Genomic DNA, 23,985 nt, shown 5'->3' on the forward strand with positions numbered 1-23,985 from the left:
ATACAACCAGGTCAGGACCGGGTCGGAACACCATGGCAGGCTCAGCGACCGCTGGTTTACACCCGCTTCCGGATGGCAGCCATCAAGCCGGCGGCGGGGTGTCGGGGAAGGTGCACACGGTCAGAAGCCTCAACGGCCCTGTCCTCGCTCACCTTCAGAAGGTCTACGCAGCCCACGCCGGCTCCGATAAGGAATGGAGCCCCGAGAAGGCGGCCGCCTTTCTAAAAGACATCCAGTGCGACACCGATGCTGAGCGCTCTCTCGAGCTGAGCACTGGGAAACCTTGGGATTTGAACGCCTTCCTCCGGTACATGACGTCCTCCATCACCCACGCCGTCGCGCCGCCTCACGAGGAGGATCTCTCGTGGCCGCTGTCCAGTTACTTCGTTAGCTCGAGCCACAACACATACCTTACAGGCAACCAGCTGTCGAGCGACTCCAGCGCCGACGCCTACAAGAACGTGCTCCTGCGCGGCTGCCGGTGCATTGAGGTCGATGTCTGGGATGGCGACGACTCCGACAACGAAGCGGGTACTAGCAGCAGTAGCGATGATGACGAGGAGGCCAAGACCACGCGGAAGCCGCGTCTCAGCAGGATGACGGGCAAGCTCCCCAAATCTCTCACGAGCCGGCTGGAGAAGACAAACCTGGGTAAGAAGATGGGCAGATTGGCGACCATCAAAAGACTCTCCCGCTCATGGTCCAAAAAAGCAGGAAACACGACGGGAACCCCGACCGCTACGACTGAAGTGACCACAACGACGAAGGACGCCTCAACCACGAGCCCGCCGGCGAGCCCGCTGACAAAGGTCACCAGCGCGAAGGAGCCGAGGGTCCTACACGGGTATACACTGACCAAGGAGGTGTCGTTCCGCGAGGTGTGCGAAGCCATCAGGGACTACGCCTTCGTCGTGACGGACACGCCGTTGATCGCCAGCCTCGAAGTCCACTGTAGCGCGGAGCAGCAGGAGACCATGATCGCCATCATGCACGAGACGTGGGGCGAGTTCCTCCTGCCCGAGCCCAAGGAGGACGCCACGCACTTACCCTCCCCGGCCGAGCTGCGCGGCAAGATCCTCGTCAAGGTGAAGTATGCCCCGCCCGAGGGCGGCAGCCCGCTCGGGACCGATGGCGAGGAGGACGCGTCCACGGCCAAGAGCAAGAAGCCGTCCAAGATCATCCAGGCGCTCAGCAAGCTGGGCATCTACACGCGCGGCGTGTCGTTCAAGAGCCTAACGCAGGCCGAGGCGACCATGCCCACGCACATCTTCTCGCTGTCGGAGAAGGGCGTGATGGAGGTCCACGAAAAGAGCGCGCTCGAGCTGTTCGAGCACAACCGGCGCTACCTGATGCGCACCTACCCATCGGGCCTGCGCATCCGCTCCTCCAACCTCGACCCGGTCGTCTTCTGGCGCAAGGGCATCCAGGTCGTTGCGCTGAACTGGCAAAACTGGGACGAAGGCATGATGCTGAATGAGGGCATGTTTGCCGGCACCAGCGGATACGTTCTCAAGCCCGAGGGTAACCCCTCCCCGCCCCTTTTCTCCTCTTCTGTCTCGTCAATGATGACGACTGACGTGTGCCAGGTTACCGCATGACCAAACACCTCCCCGCCACCACCACGCCCACCCCGCCGCCGGCAACGAACCCGCAAGCAGTCGCCGTCCGGCACTACACGATGGACCTAACCCTCGAGATCCTCGCCGCCCAATCCCTGCCCCTCCCACCGGGCGACGAGAAAGAGTCCTCCTTCCGACCATACGTCAAAGTCGAAATCCACGTCGAAGAACCCGGCGAGCGGCACGGCGCGGCCGGCGCCGACGCCGTCCCCGCGGACGGGCGCGAGAAGGAGGGCGAGTACAAGGCCAAGACCAAGTCGATGAAGGGGTGCGACCCGGACTTTGGGGGGCAGGCCCTGCGCTTCGACGCCGTCCCCGGCGTCGTGCCCGAGCTGTCCTTCGTGCGCTTCCTCGTGCGCGACGACGAGCTCGGCCGCGACTCGCTGGCCGCGTGGGCTTGTGTGCGCGTGGATCGGCTGAGGGCCGGGTTAAGGTTTGTGCATCTGGTGGATGCGGAGGGCGTGGAGACGGAGGGGGCGGTGCTTGTGAGGGTGGGGGTGAAGCTGGTTTGAGGGGTGGGTTATGTTGGTGTTAGTTTGCTCGAGCATTTTGCTTGGAGTGGTGGTGGTGGTGTATTAGAGGTCGGCGCATGGGTAGCGATGGCATAGCGAGCGAGCGAGCATGACGGTCGGATTGTGGGATACATATCAATTTGGTGGAAGGGTATTGCATGAGGGATACATACGGTAGAAACATGGCTGGGAAACTTTAGATGAAAAGGATTGTCACTTGAGTTATCACTTTCTTTGCACCGTCGTCATTATGGTTCATGATCGGGGATGAAATGGGAGAAGCACTGCCGGGATTAGTGACTGCCTGCCGGGGAATCCGGTCTTTCCGATAAGAGCGATAAGAGTTGTGGCTGAAATGACCCACTTCAATTCATTGCCGTCCCGAGGCGATGCCTTGCGCCGCGACATCCATGAACAACCGCCAACTTCCTGCATCTCTCTTCCCCGCATATATCGATCCTCCGGGGATACAATGAGCAAGCCAGGCTTCTCCTTTGGCCTCAAGAAGGCGGGCGCCTCCAAACCGGCACCCGCGCTTCGAAAACCAGCCCCCTTCGGCGGAGGCGATGATGACGGCTCAGGAGACGAGTCGAAACCAACCAACATAGCGCAGGTCTCGGAGCTCAGCATATTCGACACCAAACAACCCACAACCCCCAATGACTCCCCCGACCGTAGGAAAAAGAAACCCAAAAACCAACCCATACCACCCCCCCCCTCAACCAACCAATTCACCGACCTCTCCAGCGCCCTCACCTCACGCAAGCACGCCGCCTCCGCCGCGGCCGCCGACCCCTCCATCTACGACTACGACCTGGCCTACGACTCCTTCAAAGCCGCGAAAGCCTCCGCCACCACCGACCCGGACCCAACCGCCACCGGCGAACCCAAAAAACCGCGGTATTTCAGCGCGCTGCTCAGCGCAGCCGACGTGCGCGAGCGGGACCGACAGGTGGCCGAGGAGCGGCGGCTGCAGCGGGAGCGCGCGGCCGAGGGCGACGAGTTCGCGGACAAGGAAAAATTCGTCACGGAGGCGTACCGCCGCCAGCAGGAGGAGAACGCGCGGCTGCGGGCCGAGGAGGAGCGGCGCGAGGAGGCGGAGCGGAGTCGGAATCGCGGGCGGGGGATGGCGGATTTTTATAAGGGGATGCTGGAGAGGGGGGAGAGGGAGCATGCTAGGTTGGTGAGGGCTGCGGAGGAGGGGGTGGCGGCGAAGGTTGCGGAGGGTGGGGGGGAGGGTGAGCAGGGGGAAAAGGAGGAGGGGGAGAAGAGTGCGGCGGAACGGGCGAAAGATATTAATGCGAAGGGTGGGAATGTGTTGGTTAATGAGGACGGTGAGGTCGTGGATAAGAGGCAGCTGCTCAGGGGCGGGCTGAATGTCGGCGCCAAGAAGAAGGTCGAGGTGCAGCAGGAGAAAGAGAGGCAAGCGCAGGCTGCGGCAGCGGCTGCGAGGGCGGGGGCCGCGGCGCAGAGTAAGGGGGTGTATGCGGCGGGCGGGAAGCAAGCGATGCGCGAGCGCCAGACGAGAGTGTTGGAGGCGCAGCTCGAGGAGACGCTGAAGCGGTCGAGGCAGGAGGAGGCGGAAGAGGCCGCCAAGGTGCAGCTTGCGAGCAAGAGCAGGAAGACGGATGCTGATATCTCGAGCGCCAAGGAGAGGTATCTGGCGAGAAAGCGGGCGGCAGAGGAGGCGAAAAAGAACGGCGCGGAGGGGCCATAACATAGAGGCCCCTGTCGTATGTATTTCTAGATGATACCCCGGACCGTCTTCTGCAGCAATGGTATGCTGCCCGCTCGTCCCGACCCAATGCCCTCGTGGATACCGGTATATGTGTGTATGCTGTATACAAACCCCAGCCCTGCCCCGCCCTGCCCTATCCATCTATTCCCTATCGTACAACTACAACCCCGGGGATTGTCGGGGCCGTAGTAATGTTGTACAAATCTAGACCGCCCTATCCGGCCTCTACATGTTGGAAAGGCCCTGGTTGCCAATCTCCTGCTGTATCCTCCGGATGTATGTCGAGTTGACCTCGTTCCACGCCGCCATGTACTTCTCCATGCACGACGTCAGGCACGTCTGCTCGCCGCTCGAGAGGGAGCTACCCGGCTTGGGAACGCAGCGCTCAAAGCACTTCTCGTTAATGTTCTAGAGAGAATATGTTAGCGTCAGGTTTCAATGGGTATAGAAGACCGGAAGGTGCCGAGATGGAGATGGGGGTTGAGGTTTGGGTGTACATACCTCGATCAACGTCCGCGCGTTCGCTGTGTTGGTGGCCTGCAATGCCTGCTTGATGATGGCCTTCTTAACCGAGTCGGAGTCCATGGTTGCGGTTTGGTGGATAGCACGTGGCTGGGTGTTCGAGATGAAGTCGCTCAGCGGTTTTGAATGGAGGGAGGGAAAAGTTCCCAAACTGTGGCGCATGTGAATTGCAGATGAGGCTGGTGCGAAGCGAACCTGAGAAAACGTGGAGAAGGTGGAGCACCGTCCACTGTACACAGGGGTAGCTCAGCGAACGCTGGGACCAATCGCTCGGCGCTGCACTGGCTGGCTGAAAAGGCCAGCTAAGGTAATCCGTCTGCCAGGGCCTCGAGATGCAGCATTCGAACCACCCACCACCAGCTCCTGTCGGCTGAGCGTTCCGAACGGTCACACTATCTTACGCACTCCTTCGGATATTTTATTTCGTCTTCTTCTTTTCCCTGTTTGCAACCTTGGCTACGGCCCTCCAGAACATCCCGCACGAACCGTTTCCTTCCCTTATTTCTCTTTCTTTCTTTTCGGACCCAGCCAAGAATCGATCAATTCTTTGGTACCCGGCGCAATGTTGAAATCAGCGCTCTCGGCCTTGTGGCTGGCCACGCTTGCTTGGGGCGCGGGCAAGACGGATGAGGACAATGTCAAGAGCATAGGGGTGCGCTGCTACGTGCTGTGGTCTAGTCATTGGCAATTGTGCTGACAATTTTCTTGTCTACCTAGCTACGGACACACAGTCTCGCCCAGGTACGCATGCTTGCGCTGTACCCCTACCGCGTCGAATCGAGCTGACTTGTATCCTCCAGCCGTATCTGGACTCTGACATGCAAAGTCGGTGGTACGACTTTGGTGGCGACACGATCATCCGTACCGACCAGTAAATACCCCTTTTATCATGCGACCCCTGACGTCCCGAACGCCATCTAATGCTGCTAATCGCAGGTACATCCGCCTAACCTCCGACCACCCATCACAGACCGGATGGCTCTTCTCCAGGGTCCCATTGACGGCGACGAACTGGGAGATCGAGGTGGAATTCAAGATCCACGGCAAGAACCAGCTGTATGGCGACGGCTTCGCCATGTGGCTCACCAAGGAGCGTGGGAAGGTCGGCCCCGTATTTGGCAGCGCCGACCGTTTCGAAGGCCTGGGCATCTTTTTCGATACGTATAAGAACAACCGCCCCGGCGTCGTCTTCCCCTACGTCATGGCTATGGTCGGCGACGGACAGAAGACGTACGACAAGGACACGGACGGCAAGGACACCGAGTTTGCCGGCTGCTCGGCTAGGGGCATCCGCCATGCCAACGTCCCGACTAAGTTCCGCCTGACTTACTTCCAGGACAAGCACCTCAAGCTGGAGCTGCAGTACAAGTCCGAGGGCGAGTGGTCGCTCTGCTTCGAGACCGACCAGCCGCCCGCGATCCCGCAGGTTTCCTACCTCGGTTTCAGCGCCGAGACGGGTGAGCTGAGCGACAACCACGACATTATCTCGATCGACGCCAAGAACCTATATCAGTCTCGGCCCGCGGCCGGCAAATCCACCCCCGGCAGCGGCAAGGGCAAGAAGTCGGCGACTGCTAAGCAAAGCGGCAGTTGGACCTGGTTTTTTATGAAGACCATCTTTTTCTTCATGGTTGTTGGTGGTGCCTATGCTGGATATACGGCCTGGAGGACGAACAACAAGCGGAGCCACCGCTTCTGAGATTGGCATGTTTGGGCGAGGAGCGGCGCTTGAAGGATGGGGATTTGACGACTATACACGGCCAGAAAACAAAACAAAAGATACCATATCCATTCACCCTTCTAGCCGGTAAGGGACGATGTGGGTTTGTTCGTTGCAGTGTCAGACCGGTTGGGGGGCGAATTCACTTACTCATGTATCAGTAACGTCTCTTGGGTCTCGGGCGGAGTTCAGCATCTCTACAGCGGCTTCCTTTACGTTTCTGCTGATTGAAAAGCCCCCTTTTTCGTGATTCTTGAGTCATCATTACAGCAACCCACGAAGGGGTATGCTATGACATTCTTGATTAGGTATTCGAGCTACCTATGAGTGCTATAGTGCCTAGGTAGGTATGTAGGTATGGAGGCATGTAGGTCCTGCTCTCACGTCCACGTCCAGGTCCTAGGGATCGAGGCCCGGGCACCAAAACTTCCCCCGCTGCGCTCGTCGCGCCAGGTGGCCCGGGCTGAACCGATCGCCAGGCTATGACGGTGTGAACCGGGCAACATGTCAAGATCGATCAGGGGCTGACCCCTGCTCCGAGGATGCCATTACCCCACACTAAGCCCCTCCTTGATTGAATCGACTCCCTCCAAGGCCGCTGGCGCAACCTCGACACCAAAACATCAACGATGGCCCAGAACATTGCGAACTCCATGTGTTTTTCTCCGGAGAGGCTCAATGTCTGCATTGACAACTGGCACATGCGCAGCTGACTGGAATTTTATGCAGGGTATGCAGGATGAGCTAGATTAAGAATAGCTGGCAAAAATGTTTTGACAAAGCAGCGGGAAGTGACGCCAGTCGCAGCAGCACAGCAGGTCCCGGCAGTGCGTGCCAAGCAAACGGGACAATGGGCCGGTGCCCGCTCCACAGGGATCCCCTCCAGCTCCCACTGCAGCTCTGGTTGCTTGCCCGCCTGTGTGGGTGCCGAGCTTCCCCTTCAACTCGAAGCGGGCAGCGCCGGGCTCACACGCAAACCTGGAAGCTCAGCCAGCAGCAATTCCCTTGCAGCGAGTCCCATCCACCGTTCTCAACCGGGCTTCCGTCATTCTTATCCCTCCCTTCCATACTACCTAGTACCCAACATCACCCAAGTCTCTAGTACAACCTCACCACTTTCATCGAGAGCCTACTGCACCGTGGCCGACCAGCTTGCTCATCCGCGCTCCGTTTTCTCGGTAAAGCGAATCGGGCTGCAAGCAAGGGGAGGTGCAAGACCTTGACTTCCTAACTGCAAACCGGAGACTGCGGATTGCGAACTCATATTATCCTTAAATACTCCCGGGACGTCTTTCTTCTCTTTCATAACCTCCTTGCAGCCTCCTCTCGGCCTGGTAGCATCCATTGGTCCATTCTTTCTCTTTGTGCCGCTGCTGTAAGCAACCCTCCCTCCACCAGCCGCTCGCGGAGTTGCGTGTTGCAGCCCCGTTCGCTCAGCTACCCGGCGGTGGACATCGTTACCTATCGTCTCGTCCCTTTGCCGTTCGTTGCGGCATCCTCCCGGCATCCTACCGTCATCGACGTTTACCTGACCGCCCTAGGGCCAGGTGATATCATCGACGCTCGTAGCCCGCGACATTCCTCAAAAACCCCTCCACCGGCAACAGCGCGCTGTTCCCTCTGGGCCAAACGTCGTCCCCATCTCCGGCGTACAGTACTGTACCAAATCCCTCCGACGAGGACCACCGGCTCATTGGCCCGCGGTTTAATTACTGTGCAGCTTTTCGTCGCAACGGCTTCTTCAATCCTCCATTCTCGGACGAGCGCTTGCCCAATTAGAAGGGGCTGAGAGCACTCCGGTCAACCATCTCATCGAAGCGCGTTGATGCACGCCCTCGGCGGCTTCCTCAGGAGGAAACGGACGAGGGACGGCAATCCGGGCCATTCACCGCCAAGCAACCCGACGAGCCCCGTAACACCGACAGGAAGCAGCTCCGACCAGTCCTCCGTTCCCCGCGGCTCTCGCTCGAGCGCGGCGTCGCAGTCTACACACCGCTCGTCCGCGACTGCTACTCTCCAGAACAGGCCGGCCGAACCGGCGGCTGAGCAGCAGCAGCAGCAACAACAGCAGCAGCAACAACAGCCAATGAATACCCTCTCGCCGCAACCGCCCTACGCGGTGGCACAACACACACCCTCACCCGGTACCGACCCGCAAAACGTGCCGCGCATCTCGAATTTGATCAATCCGCCTCAGGCTGAAGGGGCGGCTGGCTATCAGCAACACCAAGGAGGGCAATATGCGCAGTACACTTCGAACAATGGCGGAACGGCGCCAACCCAGCCTCAAAAGCAACATCAGCCGCAACAACAACAACCCCAGCAGCCCCAGCAGGCCCAGCAGCAGGCGCAAGTGGCAGTAGCAGCAACTCAGGGGGAGGTGCGGGTGACCAAGGGGAAATACTCGCTGGCGGACTTTGAGCTGCTGAGGACGCTGGGTACGGGCAGCTTCGGCAGGGTGCACCTGGTGCAGTCGCGGCATAACCACCGGTTTTACGCGATCAAGGTGCTCAAGAAGGCGCAGGTGGTGAAGATGAAGCAGATTGAGCACACCAACGACGAGCGCAAAATGCTGGGCGAGGTGAAGCACCCGTTCCTGATCACGCTGTGGGGCACCTTCCAGGACCCCAGGAATCTGTACATGGTGATGGATTTCGTCGAGGGTGGCGAGCTGTTTTCGTTGCTGAGGAGGTCAGGGGTAAGTTGGGACGACCACGGCGGGGGGGTGGGCGAATGCACGGGCTAACCGGTACGGCAGCGCTTCCCAAACCCCGTGGCCAAGTTCTACGCTGCCGAAGTCACTCTGGCGCTAGAGTACCTGCACTCGCGCAACATCATCTACCGCGACCTGAAGCCGGAGAACCTGCTGCTTGACCGGCACGGCCATCTGAAGATCACCGACTTCGGCTTCGCCAAGCGCGTACCAGACAAGACATGGACGCTCTGCGGCACGCCCGACTATCTCGCGCCCGAGGTTGTTTCCAACAAGGGCTACAACAAATCAGTAGACTGGTAAGAAGGCCACGCCGAGCCACGCGCTTCCCCCCCCCCCCAACAAAAAAAGAGAAGCCACTGACGGACGCGGTGCGCGCGCAGGTGGTCCCTCGGCATCCTCATCTACGAGATGCTCTGCGGGTACACGCCCTTCTGGGACAGCGGGTCGCCCATGAAGATCTACGAGAACATCCTGCGCGGCAAGGTCAAGTACCCGGCCTACGTCAACCCGGACGCGCAGAACCTGCTCGAGCGGCTCATCACGGCCGACCTCACCAAGCGGCTCGGCAACCTGTACGGCGGCTCGCAGGACGTCAAGAACCACCCCTGGTTCGCCGAGGTCACCTGGGACCGCCTCGCCCGCAGGGACATCGACGCCCCCTACTCGCCCCCCGTGCGCGCCGGCGCGGGGGACGCCAGCCAGTTTGATCGCTATCCCGAGGAGACGGAGCAGTATGGGCAGACGGGCGGGCATGATGAGTATGTTGGCCCTTTTTTTCTCTTTTTTCTTATTTGTCTTTCTAGCACGACAGACAATGTTTGGGGACGCGGGACTGACCAAGTACCAGATACGGGCATATGTTCCAAGACTTTTGAGACTGCTTGTCTGCTTCGAGTACTCACCTGTGGGGGTTTTAAACACACACGGCAAGGTTGGGTTATGCCGGCTTTTGCAGAGCCCCCCATTTCGAAGACCGCTCGAAGAGCTACCTGCTTGAATTCTGTGTTGGAAACGAATAAAAAAGGGGCGAACCCCCGGAGAAAGAGAGAAAGAGTGCGGCCCCCGGAAATGCGAATCGTTCTGATATCACCCTCACCCCCTAAAGAAAGCATTCTTCCATACAAAGCAAACGCTATCGAGGAGCATGGTTTACCGGCGCTGTACTGGTTATTGGGGGCAGTAGGATAGGATAGGATAGGATAGGGATGGGAGGGGTGGTGTGGGTGGCAAGGCTTGGTTTTGGGTACGGTACCTACGGATGTTGCTATGAAAGGTGGTTGAAACTCTGTGTTTTGGGGTCATCTCCTGCTTTGTCCTGGTCGTATGGTTCTGATCTGCATAACGTTCAACGGTCATGGCGTTTCTCGTGGGCTTGAGGCCAGTCCTTTCCCCTCGGTGTCCCCTGTGAATCGCTCCCGGCCCGACCTCCCTCTCCACCCGGGCAACCTGGCAGCTTGAGGACTTCCATGCCAAGCGGGCGGGAGCTAACCTTATTTCGGCTTGGCGGCGGGGAGAGATGCTGGTTGGTGCCGGGATGTCGGAGATTCTCGACAAATGTACTCGCTGTGGAATCTAACTTACTGTAAGAACGGGCATGTCTAGATCATATCTGATGTTCAGATGAATAAATGGAACTTTGTTTTGAGAAAAATAGTGGACGAAATGCAGTTACTTTCCACGTTGTCAATGTCTTACAGGCGGTCTGCTGAGGTGTCCACTGAAGCAAGAGCGAGGGTGCGCCCAGCCACCGGTAATTGGCCCTGTCGGTGGTGAGATTTCCACTCTTTTCTCGCTGGCTCTGCAGGGCGTTGCATGAGGGGGGTTGAGTACACTGTGCTGTGTTATACCGTGTTTATTGGAACTGCACTGTGGTTTCTTGCAGACTCTTCACGAAAGCTAGAAAGGTTCGCACGGTATGCATAAGCCGGCGGTACTTGCCCGAACGGTGTGATGGATCTTCGGGTCACAGCGACAGAGGCCGCCCGGGGGGAACGGTGGCTGGTCGGCTGCAAGAATTGCAGATGGATGGGGGGCAGCAATTGATCTTCATGAAGTGGGTGAGTTTGTGAGAATCGAATGGAAGTTTGATCTTTTTATCATTTTAACGGTTTTAAGACGAGCCATTGACGTTGAGACACGAGCTGGAGGAAAGAAAAGAAAAGAAAAGAAAAGAGAAGGAAAAGAAAGGAAAGACAGAAGATAATAAGCCGAGGTGACACGGTGAGCAGGGTCACGGTGAGTAACCTCAAATCGTTGTCGTCAGTCCAATTGTATGCTTACACATTATTATTCAGGTAAACAAAACGGTGGACTGGGGAATCTCTCTTTCCATCTCTGCTGGCACGGGACTAGTTAGAGAGCGAGTCGATTTCGAGATATCAAGGGAGGGATCAAAGCATCCTATCCTTGTACGACAGCCAACCCGTTCAATACACCCTATCGAGGCGTGGCTAGAAAGGAACCCACTACATCTGCTGTGTGAGGGAAAGGGGGAGGAGGAAAAGCCATGGACGACTACATGTTTCAGACGTACGTGGCCGAGTGCAAGTGCGTCCGGGAAGAGACCAGTTATCTCGAGATCTTCAATTACTCGGTGAGTTGGTTACCTCCCTTGCTAGAGGACATCAGAGCTATTACTGATGGTCGTACGTTCTAGGATCCCTCCTTCAACACCTCCGAGGAGCACCGTTTCCGCTTCGACGAGCTTCCCGATGAGTTTGGCAACTTTTTGCACCGAAGAGTTAGCCCCCAGATTCCCAGTCTCATAGTAAACCAGGCCTAACAGTTTCTAGGGGGCGTTTGCCCCTCCCAAGCTACGCCCCGGTGTCAAACTGGTTAGCGGAATACGGTTGATGTGAGTCGTCATGAGATAGGAATCACCAATTCCGGGCTTTGTGGGCGTTCGACCGTTGTACATAGCTAACACGCGGCCGTCTCCCCCAGCCTCCAACAAAACGCACAGCATTCCGAGACTTTCACGCCCAGCTATCTATCCTTGACACACCAAGCATACGAGGAGATGGTGCGGGCCTTGCATCTACCGTTCCGTGCTATCGAGGGCACCAGCGCTGTCGGGCCCTTCTTCTGGGGTGCCTTTGACCAAAACGACGAAGACCCGCATCTACGTATGGCCCCTTTTATTCGTTGACACACACACACACATAAACACAGACACTAACTCGAGAAGAAATCATCTTCCGCAAGTCCGACGTTCGCAAGAAGGGCAAGACACGCGGGTGGGAGCTGATGCTGTCGCACTCGTTCCGCACGCACATCACGACGGGCTACGCCAAGGGCACGGCGTCGTCCGACATGGTCGAGAGCATCAAGCACCTGCGGGCGTGCGCGGACCAGATCCTGCACCCGATGCTGCTGCCCATCATCATCCTCAGCCACGACCTGTCGATGAAGAACGACCAGAAGCAGCGCAACGCCCGCCAGTGGCTGCGCGACCTCGAGACCGCCGTCAGCATGCGCTCCGAGGTGCTCGAGGAGGAGAACAAGTACATCCGCGGCGCCATGATCGACCTCGACCAGATCAACATGGACCTCGTCGAGTGCCACTCGCAGGTGCTGTGGAAGCGGCCCCAGGCCTACCAGGAGATCATCAAGGGGATCTGCCAGTCGATGGACCGCTTCTGGGAGAAAGCGAGCGAGGACGAGGCGTACGGGGGCAGAGGCGGGGAGGTCGATAAGCTGCACCGGAGCATGATGTCGCGGCTGGACTTTTACCAGGCCAAGCTAAAGGGCATCGAGAACTACGCACACATCACGCTGGAGCGGCTGACGATCCAGCGGGCAGCAGTGAGTCCCTTTTCTGTCCCCCCCCCCCCCCCCCCCCCCCTTTCCCACCCCCCTCTCTCCAACCCCAAAACCACACCAACAACATGACACTAACACACAACCCCTCCCCAGCTCTACAACATCATCGCCCAAAAAGAATCCAAACTCGGCCTGCAAATGGCCGGCGAGCAGCGCCGCCTCGCCCACGCCGCCAAGCGCGACAGCACCTCGATGAAGATCCTCTCCCTCCTCGGCGCCATCTTCCTCCCAGCCACCTACCTCGCCTCCATCTTCGGCATGACCTTCTTCAACTTCGTCCCCGACGGCGGCAACGAGCCAGAACCCCCCACCCCCACGGGCACCACCACCACCACCACAGGGGGCACAGCAGCAGCAGCACCACCCTGGAACCCCGTCTCCCCTTTACTGTGGGTTTATTTCGCCATCACGATCCCCATCACGCTGGCCATCGTGATAACCTGGCGGTGGTGGGACCGGCGGCGGGAGAAGCGGTATGCGGCTGAGGATAGGGACATCGAGGAGGGGATCGAGAAGATGGAGGCGCAGATCATGGCGACGATGCGCAAGCGGACCATGAGCAAGATGCGCACGTGGGAGGTGGGGAAGACGTGATCTTTTTTGAAAAGAAGGGGTGGGGGGGGGTGGGTGTCTTTGCTGGGTGGGTTGTGGTGTTGTGGTTGTTGGCTAGGGGGCGTTGAAAAGAAAGGGGGGGAGGGGGGGTGAAGATTGGAAAACGTAAAGGGTGGGGAGATAAGAGAGGAGAATAAGGAGAAGGGGGAAACGGTTGATTTGGTCGCTTTTGGGATGAGGCATGCTCTTCTGTTTCGCTTTTTCACGGCGACCCAGAGAGCAGCCTGCACCGCTGATGATTAGATGACGATACGGTTACGAGTTATGACTGACGATGATAGAGGGCGCTGTGCTGTATGTTGGCGTACAGTTGTATACAAGCTCTTCAATATCTACCGGTATCATATTAATTTACTTCTCTTGAAGGTTGCGAAAGTGACTGGGAGACATGGCCGATTATATTCATTAGATCAGATTCAAATAGCCAGCGTGATGAGCCGAGTTTCTTACAACCTCGCCAACATACAACCCAACCTTCTAATGCGCTAGGTATCTATGCCTCTACTCCTATAATGCAACCCCCTATATCATACATCATATACATCATACACTAGATTAGCGCCTGCCCCATGAACATGCTCTCCTTCACTTCTGACACGACATCCCTCCGGTCGTCCTTGCCCACCAGCACAACTCCCCTGCCGCGCCTCCCCATCCTCCCCGCCCTGCCGAGCCGGTGAATAAAATCGATGGTGGTATGCGGCACGTCATACAGCACTACGTGCCTGACGGCCAGCGTATCGATACCCCGCGATGCCAAGTCGGTGGCCACGATGACCTTGGTGTTCGGCAGATGCCTCCGGCTGACGCCGCCCGCCTTGGCCAGAATAGCCTGCTTATTCGCCTCGACGGCGTCCTTGCTCATGCGCATGGGCTCGTTGGTGGTGAAGCTGTTCAGCATCTCGCTCTGGCGGTGCTCGGGGGTGTCGCGGTGCAGGGCGATGGCGTCGATGCCCTTGGACACCAGATACTCGGCCACCTCCTGGGTCGTGTCGCGCTCGTTGACAAACACCATGATGCGCTTGATGTCGACCTCGTCCTTGTCGGCGCCCTCGTGCATGGCGGCGTCCTTGCCGATGGTCCAGATGGCGTCGGCGCACGCAAGCAGCTTGTTGTTGCGGTAAGGGTCCTTGGACACGTCGATGACGCCGAGCTGGACGCGGCGCGGGATGGCGTGCAGGTTGGGCGTCGCGATGCGCACGATATTGGGGAAGTGTGTGGCCAGGTAGTTGTCGAGGCGGCGCGGGATGGTGGCGGAGCAGAGGATGAGCTGCTTGACCGAGGGCATAGCGCGCTCGACAATCTTGGAGGTCTCTGGGGAGAAGGAGCGGTCGAGGAGGGAGTCAGCCTCGTCAATGACGAGGTGCTGCACACGCGAAAGGATATTGGGGTCTCTGTGTGCCATGGCGGCGAGGAGATGCGGGGTGGCAACGACCATGTCGATGCCGCCATGGCTGTACATGTTGCGCTGGATCTTGGCCGGGAGCTGGTTGGACGAGATGGAGCGGACTTTGATCTTGGCCACGTGGGAGATCTTTTTCGAGGCGGCGAGCACCTGGTCGACGAGCTCGGATGTCGGAACTAGCACGACGACGCGGGGGCGGGCATGGTTGGGGTGCGGCTCGAATTTGTCGATCCATTCCGACACCGGGGTTCCTCCCCGGCGCTCCTTCTCGGCCTCTAGCCGCTCGTTGTATGCCTTGGCATCTGCGTCCTCGGCCTCGGCCACCTTGAGGGCGTTGATGACGGGTAGCAAGTACGCCAGCGTCTTGCCGGACCCGGTCTCGGCGGCCAGGAGGAACTCTTCTCTTTGAGTCTCGGGCGTCGGCATGCGGTAGTTTGTATCCCTGCGCCGCGCGGCCCGCTGCCCGAGTAGGGCGGGGATGGCGAGCCTCTGGACCGGAGTGGGCTTCACGTCCACCATGCCCTTCAGCACCTCGTTGTAGACGGCCTCTTTCAAGACCGGCAGTAGCTTGAACTGATCGAAGGATTCGACGTCGGAGATGCGGGCCTTGACAGTGACACGTTCGCGGTAGGGAATGCTGGTGAGGGCACGCTGCATCTTGAGGGCCTTGAAGCGGTTATCGTCCCTGTCCCGAGTCGCGCCCGGGTACCTCTCTCTGGTGTTCCTGGTGTCTCTGTCTCTGTCGCGTGTGCCTTCGCCGGGTGCTTGTGCTGACCCCGGGGGTCGTCGGCGGCGGTCGCGGTCGACGTTGGCGACGGTCCGATTGGCGCCCGCCCAAGGACCCTCGGGTCTCTGACGGGATCTCTTGGGAGCATCTGTTCGCGGTCCGCGGGCGACACGGTCGGACAGCACCATGCGTGATGGGCGGTCTTTGGTGTCTCTCCGCGTTACAAAGCTACGCTGGCTGATCCATGGCTGCGCCGACTCTAGGAGTGAGATCCTGGGTTGTGCTGCCGAGCGGCATAATAAGCACACGGAGCCGCGAGCTGCCCTCCACATGGTCGCGAATAGGGTATCGAGATGGTTGGAATGGCGACTACCGACTAAGAGAATAACCTAACAGGCGGGACGAAAATTAATCTTGGCCATCAACTGTTCTGCCGTCTTCTACCGCTCCAGTTTGAGTGGGGTGGGCACTGGTCTTGGCAAAAGCGACAGATTCGGAAGGCGGTGGAAGTGGGTGGGCAGGTCGGGGCATGCTGCAGACTGCATGCAGCCCGTCTCTCATCGATGGATGTTTACCAGAAGGAGCAATCAAGTCACTGATTATGGGCAGCCATTCGCCAATCAACATATCGAACTAATCGCACTCGATAAGATACACAACCACAAAATATCGTCCCAAAACCCGGCTGGGAAGTTGATTCCTGGTTGTTGAAGATCTGCAACCGATGCAAGAAACGAAAACCCCACAACTGCAGTGAACTAATCCATGCTTGCAGGTTGCCGAGGTCACGCTGTACCCTCAGCGCAACCTGCCCGCATGCACCATGACGATGATGTCGTTCGGGTCATGCCGAGTCTCGACCTGGTGAAACAAACAGACGAAGAAGCTCTTTCATTTTTCAAGATATTCCTCCGACTCTCTTTCATGCACTTGCGCATCCTGATCGTCCTGATCGCCCTGATCTCCCCCCAGTCCTTCAATCACCCCACCAACTCCACCCATCGCCATCTCTCCGTCGCGAGGTGATCCCTGCATCTGTAACCCCAGCGCGTCGGAGAGGACCCCGCGGTGGTTCGCGAAAGTTGCGCATAGCTTCGGGACACTTCCTCAACCACTTGAACTTTCCTTGGACATTTCCTTTTCTCTTACTTCGTATTCCTAAGTAATAATATCCCTCAGCGCACCCGACCTAATCAGTCTCATCATCAATGGGCTCTCGAAACCCAACGAACTGGGACCAGTACGAACGGGGGAGCTTCTCTCGCACCGGCAGCGTCTCCTCGTTGGATAACCGGAGCGCCCAATATGAAAGCGACTCTCTCCTAGGCCGCAGCGCCGGCTCCAACCCGGGCGATGGCGAGTGGACGCAGCATCTCAGGCATAGAAGGTAGACTTCGTCCCTTCCCCTTCAGAAGCAATTCAAGATACTAACACCCTCCCCCCAGGTCCTCAGTAACCAACCGCCTCGCGGCCATAACCGACATCGGTGGCGTCAACAGTATCCGCTCCTTCACCCGCAGCTGGCAACGCGCCGCCGGTTTCTCCGAAGTCATCCCCCAGCGCCCTTCCTTCGTCTTCGCCCCAGACCAAGCCCCCATCGCACCCCCGCCAGACGCCGGCGATGTATCCCCCTACTCTCAACAACAGCGCGACATCGAGGCGGGCGCCTCGCCCTCCCTCATCCGCCAGCACCTCGAAGCCGCCCTCCGCGCCGGCGAGCAACACCCTCCCCGCACTGATAGCCCCGAACCGGGCGCGAGCGCCAGCCACGGCGCCCTCCTCCACCGCCAGTCCAGCCGCGACTCGCGCGAGGGGAAACCGCTCGACGGCAGCGACAGCGACCTCATGCCGCAGGTCTTCCGCATCGGCAGCCACACGACGACAAACTCCGCCAGCGGCGGCTCCATCTTCGCCATTCCGCCCCACTTGGCCACCCCGCCGCTCATCGGCAGCTACCGGTCGCTGGTGTCGGGCCTGGACTATGGAACCATCCGCTCCGATGCGAGCGGCGGGAGTGGAGGCGGCGATATGACCCACGCCGCCGCCCTGTGGCGCCAGCAGCAGGAGGCCGGCGGCAACGTGCCCGACGGGGAGCTCCCGCCTATACTGGTCAAGGAGGTGGAGCAGGATGGGAAGTTCGTGCTGGCTGTGGAGGGGCAGTCGACGCTGCCTCAGACGGTGTTTAATTCGACCAAGTACGTTTGCTGACCCGAAGTTTGAAGATTTTGGAGGGTGGTTGCTGACCGGTTGAGGATAGTGTTCTAATTGGGGTCGGCCTGCTGAGCTTGCCCATGGGCATGAAGTACGCCGGCTGGCTCTGCGGCATGATCGCCATGTTCCTATGTGCGGCCGTGACTGGGTGGACGGCCAAGCTCCTGGCCAAGTGCATGGACCTGGACCCGAGCCTCATCACCTTCTCCGACCTCGCCTACATCTCGTTCGGTCGCAACGCCAGGATAGCCACGAGCGTGCTGTTTACACTTGAGCTTCTCGCGGCGTGCGTGGCCCTAATCGTGCTCTTCGCGGACTCGCTTGACCTCCTGTTCCCCGGGCTCCTTTCCGTGACGGGCTGGAAGATATTTTGCGCCATCATTCTGATACCCCTAAACTTCCTACCGTTGCGGCTACTGAGCTTCACCAGCGTTATCGGTATCTTTTCGTGCTTTACCAGTGAGTATCGACAAAATATGACCACTTGTAAATGGGATATTGACGCTGTCGTCCAGTCGTGGTCATCTTGGTTCTCGACGGCTTGATAAAACCCACCTCGCCTGGCTCTCTCATCGAACCGGCCAAAACCTACCTCTTTCCTGCCAACTGGTTGACGTTGCCGCTGTCTTTCGGTCTCCTAATGTCCCCGTGGTAAGTTAAACCGTCATATCTTTCACGGCAACCTGACTAATTCTCCGTAGGGGCGGCCACGGCGTGTTTCCCAACGTAAGTCCGCCGTCGCCACCACCACCCCTCTTCCCCGGTTAACTCACTCACCACATCCAGATATACCGGGACATGCGTCACCCCCATAAATATACCCAAGCGCTCAAGATGTCCTTCTCCTTCACCGTAGGAACCCCCCCCCCCCCCTCTCCTACCCTAATCAACCAACCTCCTAACCACATACAATACAGTACGTCCTCGACCTCACCACAGCCGTCGCGGGCTTGCTCATGTTCGGCGACTCGGTGCGCGACGAGATCACATCCAACATCCTGCTCGAGGCCAGCTACCCGCGCGTGCTGGCCGTGTTGATGTGCCTGTGCATCGGCATCATCCCGCTAACCAAGATCCCGCTCAACGCCCGCCCCATCGTCGCCACCGTTGAGGTCCTGCTGGGCCTACACCAGCAGGCCGTCGCCGGCCCCGCCGACTACGACCCCGTTCCTTCCTCCTCGTTCATCCACAGTCTGGTGGGGAGGGGGATGGGCTTTCGGGGGGCGATGAAGGTGGTGATTAGGGTGGGGGTGGTAGTGGTGTTTTTGGGCATCTCGATTGTGTTTCCTGCGTTTGATAGCATCATGGCTTTCATGGGCAGCGCGTTGTGTTTTACCATTTGTGTGACGTAAGTTACTTCCCCGTTTCTCTTTCCCCCACTCTCCCCCTTACACCGGTTTTCTCCTCTCTCTGTGACGGGACAGGGAGTGGTGAGAACTGTCACAACAGTCGGGGGATGCCCCTACCAAGACCGGGTTACTAACCCGCTCCCTGCCCAGGCTACCCCTCGCCTTCTACCTCAAGCTCTTCGGCCACGAGATCTCCACCCGGGAGAAAGCCTTCGCCTTCACCGTCATGGTCATCTCGTTCGTCCTGTCTGTCATCGGCACTGTCTGGGCCTTCCTGCCCAAGAGCTTGATTGGCGCCGAGCCTGCGACGCCGGAACTGCGCTAGCGGTATCCCCGAGTGCCCTTCCATACCTGTGGGCGTGGGACGCGTGGCGTGGCTGGGGGGGACCCGGACCGGCTGAAGCGCGCGGTTGCGGATTCCCCGGGGGTTGGGCCCGCGGCCTGGCCTGGTGTTGGGAATGCGGAACGTCACCCGATGACCAGCAGGCCGTTGGGGGGCTTGGCTTGGGCCCCGTTGCTGTGGTTGCGTTGGGTGCGGTGGTGACGAATTGGTTTCTGCGACAATCATGTCATGAGGCTGGATGGATATGCGGAGCGGTTGGCTGGGGGGGGGCTGGTGTCATGTTCATGATCTGGTGTTTTCTGGGGCCACATCTTCTACTTGGGTTCATGTTCATGCTTAGGCTTTATTCATGCGTGCATACATACCAATAGCATTCGGCGGGGGGACAGGTTGGGAATTGTTTATGGGACTTTCTAGATTTCACTTCACGTCACAGCATAACCAATTGACTTCATTCGAGAAGCCCATTGATGCACTTTCAGTCATGAACTTGACGAAACGGACGCAAACACTAACACTAACACCCATCACCAGGTCCCAAACACTGATTGATACCTCTCCCCACAGCCAATGCCAACCGAACAAATAGCCCACATCTCTCCTGACGACTCCTGCATGCACTGCACTGCACTGCACCGTCCGAACCCACGCACCCCATGTCCCTGTAGGGGTGGTGGGTGTTTGTTGACAGTGCCAGCGCATGTGTCGCGCTGGGATAGGAGGAAAACGAAAGAAGAAGGGGGCCATGGCGAACGCCCCCCCGCGCCTAACTACCTAGGTACATATGCCCTGTCCGCCACTGGGTACCTATGTATGTACTAGGTTCTATAACCGTACGAACAGGGCCCCCCATCGAGGCGAGGGCGGGTCCGTTGGTGGTGTTTGATGTCTGTTGTTGTTCCTGCCGGATGCGATGCAGGTATGTGGTCCTGCGTGCTGTGGCATGACATGGCCACGAACTTGTCTGCATGAAGGAAGTCTCCAGACGTTCGGCTGTCGGGTCGGGCGCCCGAGGGGCGTTCGTTCACCGGGTCCTGGAGCAACGGGTCAGGGAAGCCGGAGAGACGGAAACCGCAGGTGGTTGCTTGAGGTTTGTCTCGTTTCGTCCAAAGGTAGATAGTTAGTTTCTGGCGGGTTAGTCTGGTCTCGCAAAAGTGACGAAACATAACATCGCGAATCTTTTATTTTCTGAATCTTGAGACGAAAACAGTGTGTTTGAGAACACCGAATTGATAACCTTTGACCATGTTTTGCCGTATTTTCATGATTCATCATTCACGTAAACAAGTGGAACTTAATGCTCGAGTGGGTAACCTCTGGTATTCTAGATTTGATCTCCTCGAGACAGTTATCTAATACACAGAAAGCGAGTTGAAGGCCGAAACCAGCCCAACCCATGCCACTCATCCAAACTTCCCCTTTCCTTCACTCAACCCCAATTCTCCGTCGATCGATCTGTGTGTAAGAGTAGAAAAACAACTTCCACCAAAATGATGATGACCCTGTTCCACAACGCTGCTGGTGCTGTCTGTCTGTCTGTCCGTTTTCCCGCCCGAGTAGAAAGTAGAAAAGCAAAAAAAAAACAGTAATCCAACTACCCCAAATGTCCAGTTTCGCCATTTGTGAGCCCCAATCGCGCCAAAACCGATGCCACCCAGCCCCTTATGTTTGTGTCGTTTCGTTCTAAACCATGCTATGCTATAAAAAAAGGAAAAAAAAGTTTGAGTGAGAGACGATCAAAATATGTAAGATGATATGTGTCGAAGTTGTTGATCGATTTCACCGATCGATCTGGTGAGAACAGAACAATTGAGCGTCTCACCGCACAGCCAGCGGTGGAATGCCCAAACAGGAAGAAAAAAAACAAGACGAGACAGACAGCAGCAGGGTCAACACTCTTACACCAAAAAAAGAAGAAAAAAATAGATCGAGGTATCAACCGACGGAGGAGGGATGATGATGAGGGGAGGGATAAGGATGAATGATGGCGGGTTGCGGTGGTGTGGCCCCAACCACAAGTGGAAAACCGGCACTCGTGCGCACCGCGCTCCCATCAGGAGCGGGCGGCTTGCCAGTTAACCAACCCCCCGAGATAGCCGAGACCGGTGCGCTTCTCCTTGCGCCAGTCGAAGTTCCAATTCCAATCTCGATCGCGACCTTTAGTTCGCGGGCATTCCTTGGTCCGGTCGCGACTGTTGTTGGTCCGCCTTCCCTGGTGGTGTTGTTGCCCATGGTGATTGTGTTGAGGAGAGTGATTCCCAGAGACAGAAGAAAATGGTTGGTGAGAGTCAGTGTGTATTTCAAAGACACCGGGTCCCTTGATCGGGGAGCTGGCGGAGAGGGCGGCCCTAGCAGGCCGAACCGGGCGAACCGAGACGTTGACGACCTTGCGAGGCGGGCTGCCGTGCGCTCGCCGGCGCTCGCCAAGGGCTGCCCACTTGTCCATGCCGTTCTGTCGTGACGTCGGCGAGTTCCGCGGAAGCTGAGGCTCCTCCTTGACCGGCGGTGCCTCGTAGACAAACAGGCCGTCCATGTCGGAATCCTCGTCGAAGACTCCATCGATAGACGGAATCGTGTTCTCGTCACTGGCAAGAGTGGCCGACTTGGTGGCGGGAGACAAACCTTGTCGGGGCGTGTCATCGTTGTCGGCGGCCATGGATGGCGTGGCAGTGCTCTCGTGGCTCCAGGTCCTCGAGTTCAACTCCTTGAGGTTCTGCAGCTGGTTCGCCTGCTCCTCCTCCTCCTCGAACTCTTCATCCCACAGATCACTCCAGCTCTTGGACACTCCATCGCTGCGACCAAAGACCAGGGACATGGCGGACTGGTTGCGGTTCTTGGACATGGTGATCGGGAGCGACCCAGCCACCGGGGCCAACTTCGCGGCAGCCTTTGCGGGCAGGACCGGGCGGAAGTTAGCTGGGGCGGCGAACGACTGCATCGACAAGCCCAGGTTCGAGTCCATGTAGGACGACATGGACGGCGTCTGCGCGGTGCCCGACATCCAGTCGGCGGTCGTGCCCGACTTGGAGAACAAGTCTTCCTCGTAGATCTCGTCGTCGGGGATGGCACTGAGCTGCCGGATGGGCTTCGGAGGCGTCGCGTGCAGGGCCTTGGCCCACGGGAAGGCGCCAGTGTCGACCTGCGGACTCTGGATGGAAGGTGTGCGGAGGGGCTCGCGGTTGGAGCTGGCAACCACGCGGCGGTCGCTTGAGCAGAAGTCGTCAAGAGCCTCGTCGAGCGTGGTGAAGCTGACAACGCGAAGCAGGGCATCGCGGGCTCCGGCCAGGGAGCGCTTGCTGGGGTCCATGTTCATGCACTGCACGATGACCTCGTAGGTGTCCTGCGACATGGCGGGGAACACGTCGAACAGGGACTGCCTGTCGCGCGAGAAGTCGAGGAACAAGGGATCCGCCTCGGTGGGCGTTGTAAAGGGATTCTTCGAAAACAGAATGTTAAGAAGGCAGATGCCGATAGCCCAGATGTCGGCCTGCGCAGGCGAGTACCCAGCACCAGCTGAGTCATACTGCTCGGGCGACATGTACCGGTCGCTGCCCACGGTCGATTCGTAGCTCCACTCGTCCGAGGTCGCAAGCCCGAAGTCGCCCAGCTTCATGGAACCCGACTGGGTCAAGAAGATGTTCTCGGGCTTGATATCGCGGTGGTAGATACCCTTCGAGTGCATGTATGCAACCGCGTCCACGAGTTCCAGCATGAAGCGCCTCACATGTTCCGTCTCCAAGGGGCCATGGCCGATGCGGATCGCCTCGTACAGATCACCGCGCGGGCAGAACTCGAGCACCAGGTAGATGTGCGCCTCCGTCTCGAACGATTCGTTCAGGTTGACGATGTTCGGATGCAAGCCCAGCTGGCCGTGCAAGACGAGCTCCTCCGACTGGTCGTCGATCGCAAACTCGAGGTAACCATCAGGTGACGCTGACCTCTTAGTTAGGCACTTGATGGCGACCGTCTCGTTTGTGAAGGTGTCCTTGGCCATGAAGACCATGCCGAAGGAGCCGTGGTTGAGAGGAGAGATGGTCTGGTACCGACCACCGAGCAAAACGCCATTTTGGAAGTCGTCGCGAAGGCATTCCATGGCGAAATAAATTAGGTCTAATCGTGGGTGTACGGCGTCGAGAGTGGTGGTACAATTTCCGAAGAAGCTTTTTCCCAGTCTCCAAGGCCGTCTATGCCGGTCGAGTACGTCTTATCAAGACAAAGGTTTCCAAATTGTACAACAGAGAAAGAGGCTGGCTGCGCAACGCTGAACCGAGTGCTGAGCGGTCGAGGTAATGGCGAGAAGTGAAAACGGGAAGAGAGGAAGATGTACAAGATCGCGGCAAAAGGCGAATCGCAAACAGAAAAGACAAGTAGCTCCGAGTCGTTCACTATCCGAGGCTCATGGGAGGGTATTTTGGGTGCTCCAACAAATAACAAAGAAAGGCGGCCGAGAATAGTGTCGTGAAAAAGGTTGGACTAGTAGTCCCGAAGAAAACAAAAGGAATGGTCGTTATAACATCGGTACGAAGGGAGGATGGGTGTGTTGTTGTTCTTGTTGTTGTTTTGTTGTGGTGGTGGGAGGATGCAGTCGAGAGCTGAGGGAGTGCCCCAGGTGACCAGAGCTGAGATCCGGTGTCGGTGGGGTGATGGGAAGAGAAGATGGATCAAAGACGAAAGTCGATGATGGTCGAT

General features: G+C 58.1%; 8 protein-coding genes across 8 annotated transcripts; 5 read left to right on the plus strand and 3 right to left on the minus strand.

Annotated features, from left to right (window-relative positions):
• Positions 1-32: 32 nt before the first annotated feature.
• On the plus strand, positions 33-3,848 carry B0H64DRAFT_417585 (uncharacterized protein; the record flags this gene model as incomplete). The annotated part of the gene is made up of 5 exons (XM_062805255.1): positions 33-1,521; positions 1,587-2,052; positions 2,199-2,200; positions 2,518-3,335; positions 3,462-3,848. The coding sequence occupies 5 exons, from the start codon at positions 33-35 to the stop codon at positions 3,846-3,848; spliced, it is 3,162 nt and encodes a 1,053-aa protein (XP_062659531.1).
• Positions 3,849-4,094: 246 nt separating this feature from the next.
• Positions 4,095-4,454, minus strand: B0H64DRAFT_442359 (Tim10/DDP family zinc finger-domain-containing protein; the record flags this gene model as incomplete). The annotated part of the gene is made up of 2 exons (XM_062806636.1): positions 4,095-4,277; positions 4,371-4,454. 2 exons carry the CDS (start codon positions 4,452-4,454, stop codon positions 4,095-4,097), a joined length of 267 nt encoding a protein of 88 aa, XP_062659532.1.
• A 101-nt stretch (positions 4,455-4,555) lies between these two features.
• On the plus strand, positions 4,556-6,488 carry B0H64DRAFT_397142 (concanavalin A-like lectin/glucanase domain-containing protein). The gene is made up of 4 exons (XM_062803851.1): positions 4,556-5,043; positions 5,109-5,132; positions 5,192-5,262; positions 5,328-6,488. The coding sequence occupies exons 1-4, from the start codon at positions 4,954-4,956 to the stop codon at positions 6,088-6,090; spliced, it is 948 nt and encodes a 315-aa protein (XP_062659533.1). The 5' UTR covers positions 4,556-4,953; the 3' UTR covers positions 6,091-6,488.
• Positions 6,489-7,718: 1,230 nt separating this feature from the next.
• B0H64DRAFT_161506 (kinase-like domain-containing protein) lies at positions 7,719-9,867 on the plus strand. Its single transcript, XM_062798603.1, has 4 exons — positions 7,719-8,809; positions 8,870-9,123; positions 9,208-9,585; positions 9,675-9,867. Exons 1-4 carry the CDS (start codon positions 7,937-7,939, stop codon positions 9,700-9,702), a joined length of 1,533 nt encoding a protein of 510 aa, XP_062659534.1. The 5' UTR covers positions 7,719-7,936; the 3' UTR covers positions 9,703-9,867.
• Positions 9,868-11,333: 1,466 nt separating this feature from the next.
• On the plus strand, positions 11,334-13,243 carry B0H64DRAFT_442362 (uncharacterized protein; the record flags this gene model as incomplete). The annotated part of the gene is made up of 6 exons (XM_062806637.1): positions 11,334-11,420; positions 11,484-11,567; positions 11,620-11,681; positions 11,771-11,952; positions 12,015-12,631; positions 12,743-13,243. 6 exons carry the CDS (start codon positions 11,334-11,336, stop codon positions 13,241-13,243), a joined length of 1,533 nt encoding a protein of 510 aa, XP_062659535.1.
• A 398-nt stretch (positions 13,244-13,641) lies between these two features.
• Positions 13,642-15,811, minus strand: B0H64DRAFT_360153 (P-loop containing nucleoside triphosphate hydrolase protein). The gene has a single exon (XM_062801694.1). The coding sequence runs from the start codon at positions 15,723-15,725 to the stop codon at positions 13,812-13,814; it is 1,914 nt and encodes a 637-aa protein (XP_062659536.1). The 5' UTR covers positions 15,726-15,811; the 3' UTR covers positions 13,642-13,811.
• A 699-nt stretch (positions 15,812-16,510) lies between these two features.
• On the plus strand, positions 16,511-19,462 carry B0H64DRAFT_161538 (amino acid transporter). Its single transcript, XM_062798604.1, has 8 exons — positions 16,511-16,780; positions 16,839-17,588; positions 17,651-18,063; positions 18,120-18,255; positions 18,306-18,330; positions 18,391-18,456; positions 18,522-18,952; positions 19,104-19,462. Exons 1-8 carry the CDS (start codon positions 16,602-16,604, stop codon positions 19,276-19,278), a joined length of 2,175 nt encoding a protein of 724 aa, XP_062659537.1. The 5' UTR covers positions 16,511-16,601; the 3' UTR covers positions 19,279-19,462.
• A 1,670-nt stretch (positions 19,463-21,132) lies between these two features.
• Positions 21,133-23,487, minus strand: B0H64DRAFT_161577 (kinase-like domain-containing protein). Its single transcript, XM_062798605.1, has one exon. The coding sequence runs from the start codon at positions 23,387-23,389 to the stop codon at positions 21,350-21,352; it is 2,040 nt and encodes a 679-aa protein (XP_062659538.1). The 5' UTR covers positions 23,390-23,487; the 3' UTR covers positions 21,133-21,349.
• Positions 23,488-23,985: the final 498 nt, after the last annotated feature.

Source organism: Chaetomium fimeti, assembly GCF_033439085.1.
Source record: "Chaetomium fimeti strain CBS 168.71 chromosome Unknown B0H64scaffold_4, whole genome shotgun sequence".
In the NCBI taxonomy this organism is placed as follows: Eukaryota; Fungi; Ascomycota; class Sordariomycetes; order Sordariales; family Chaetomiaceae; genus Chaetomium; species Chaetomium fimeti.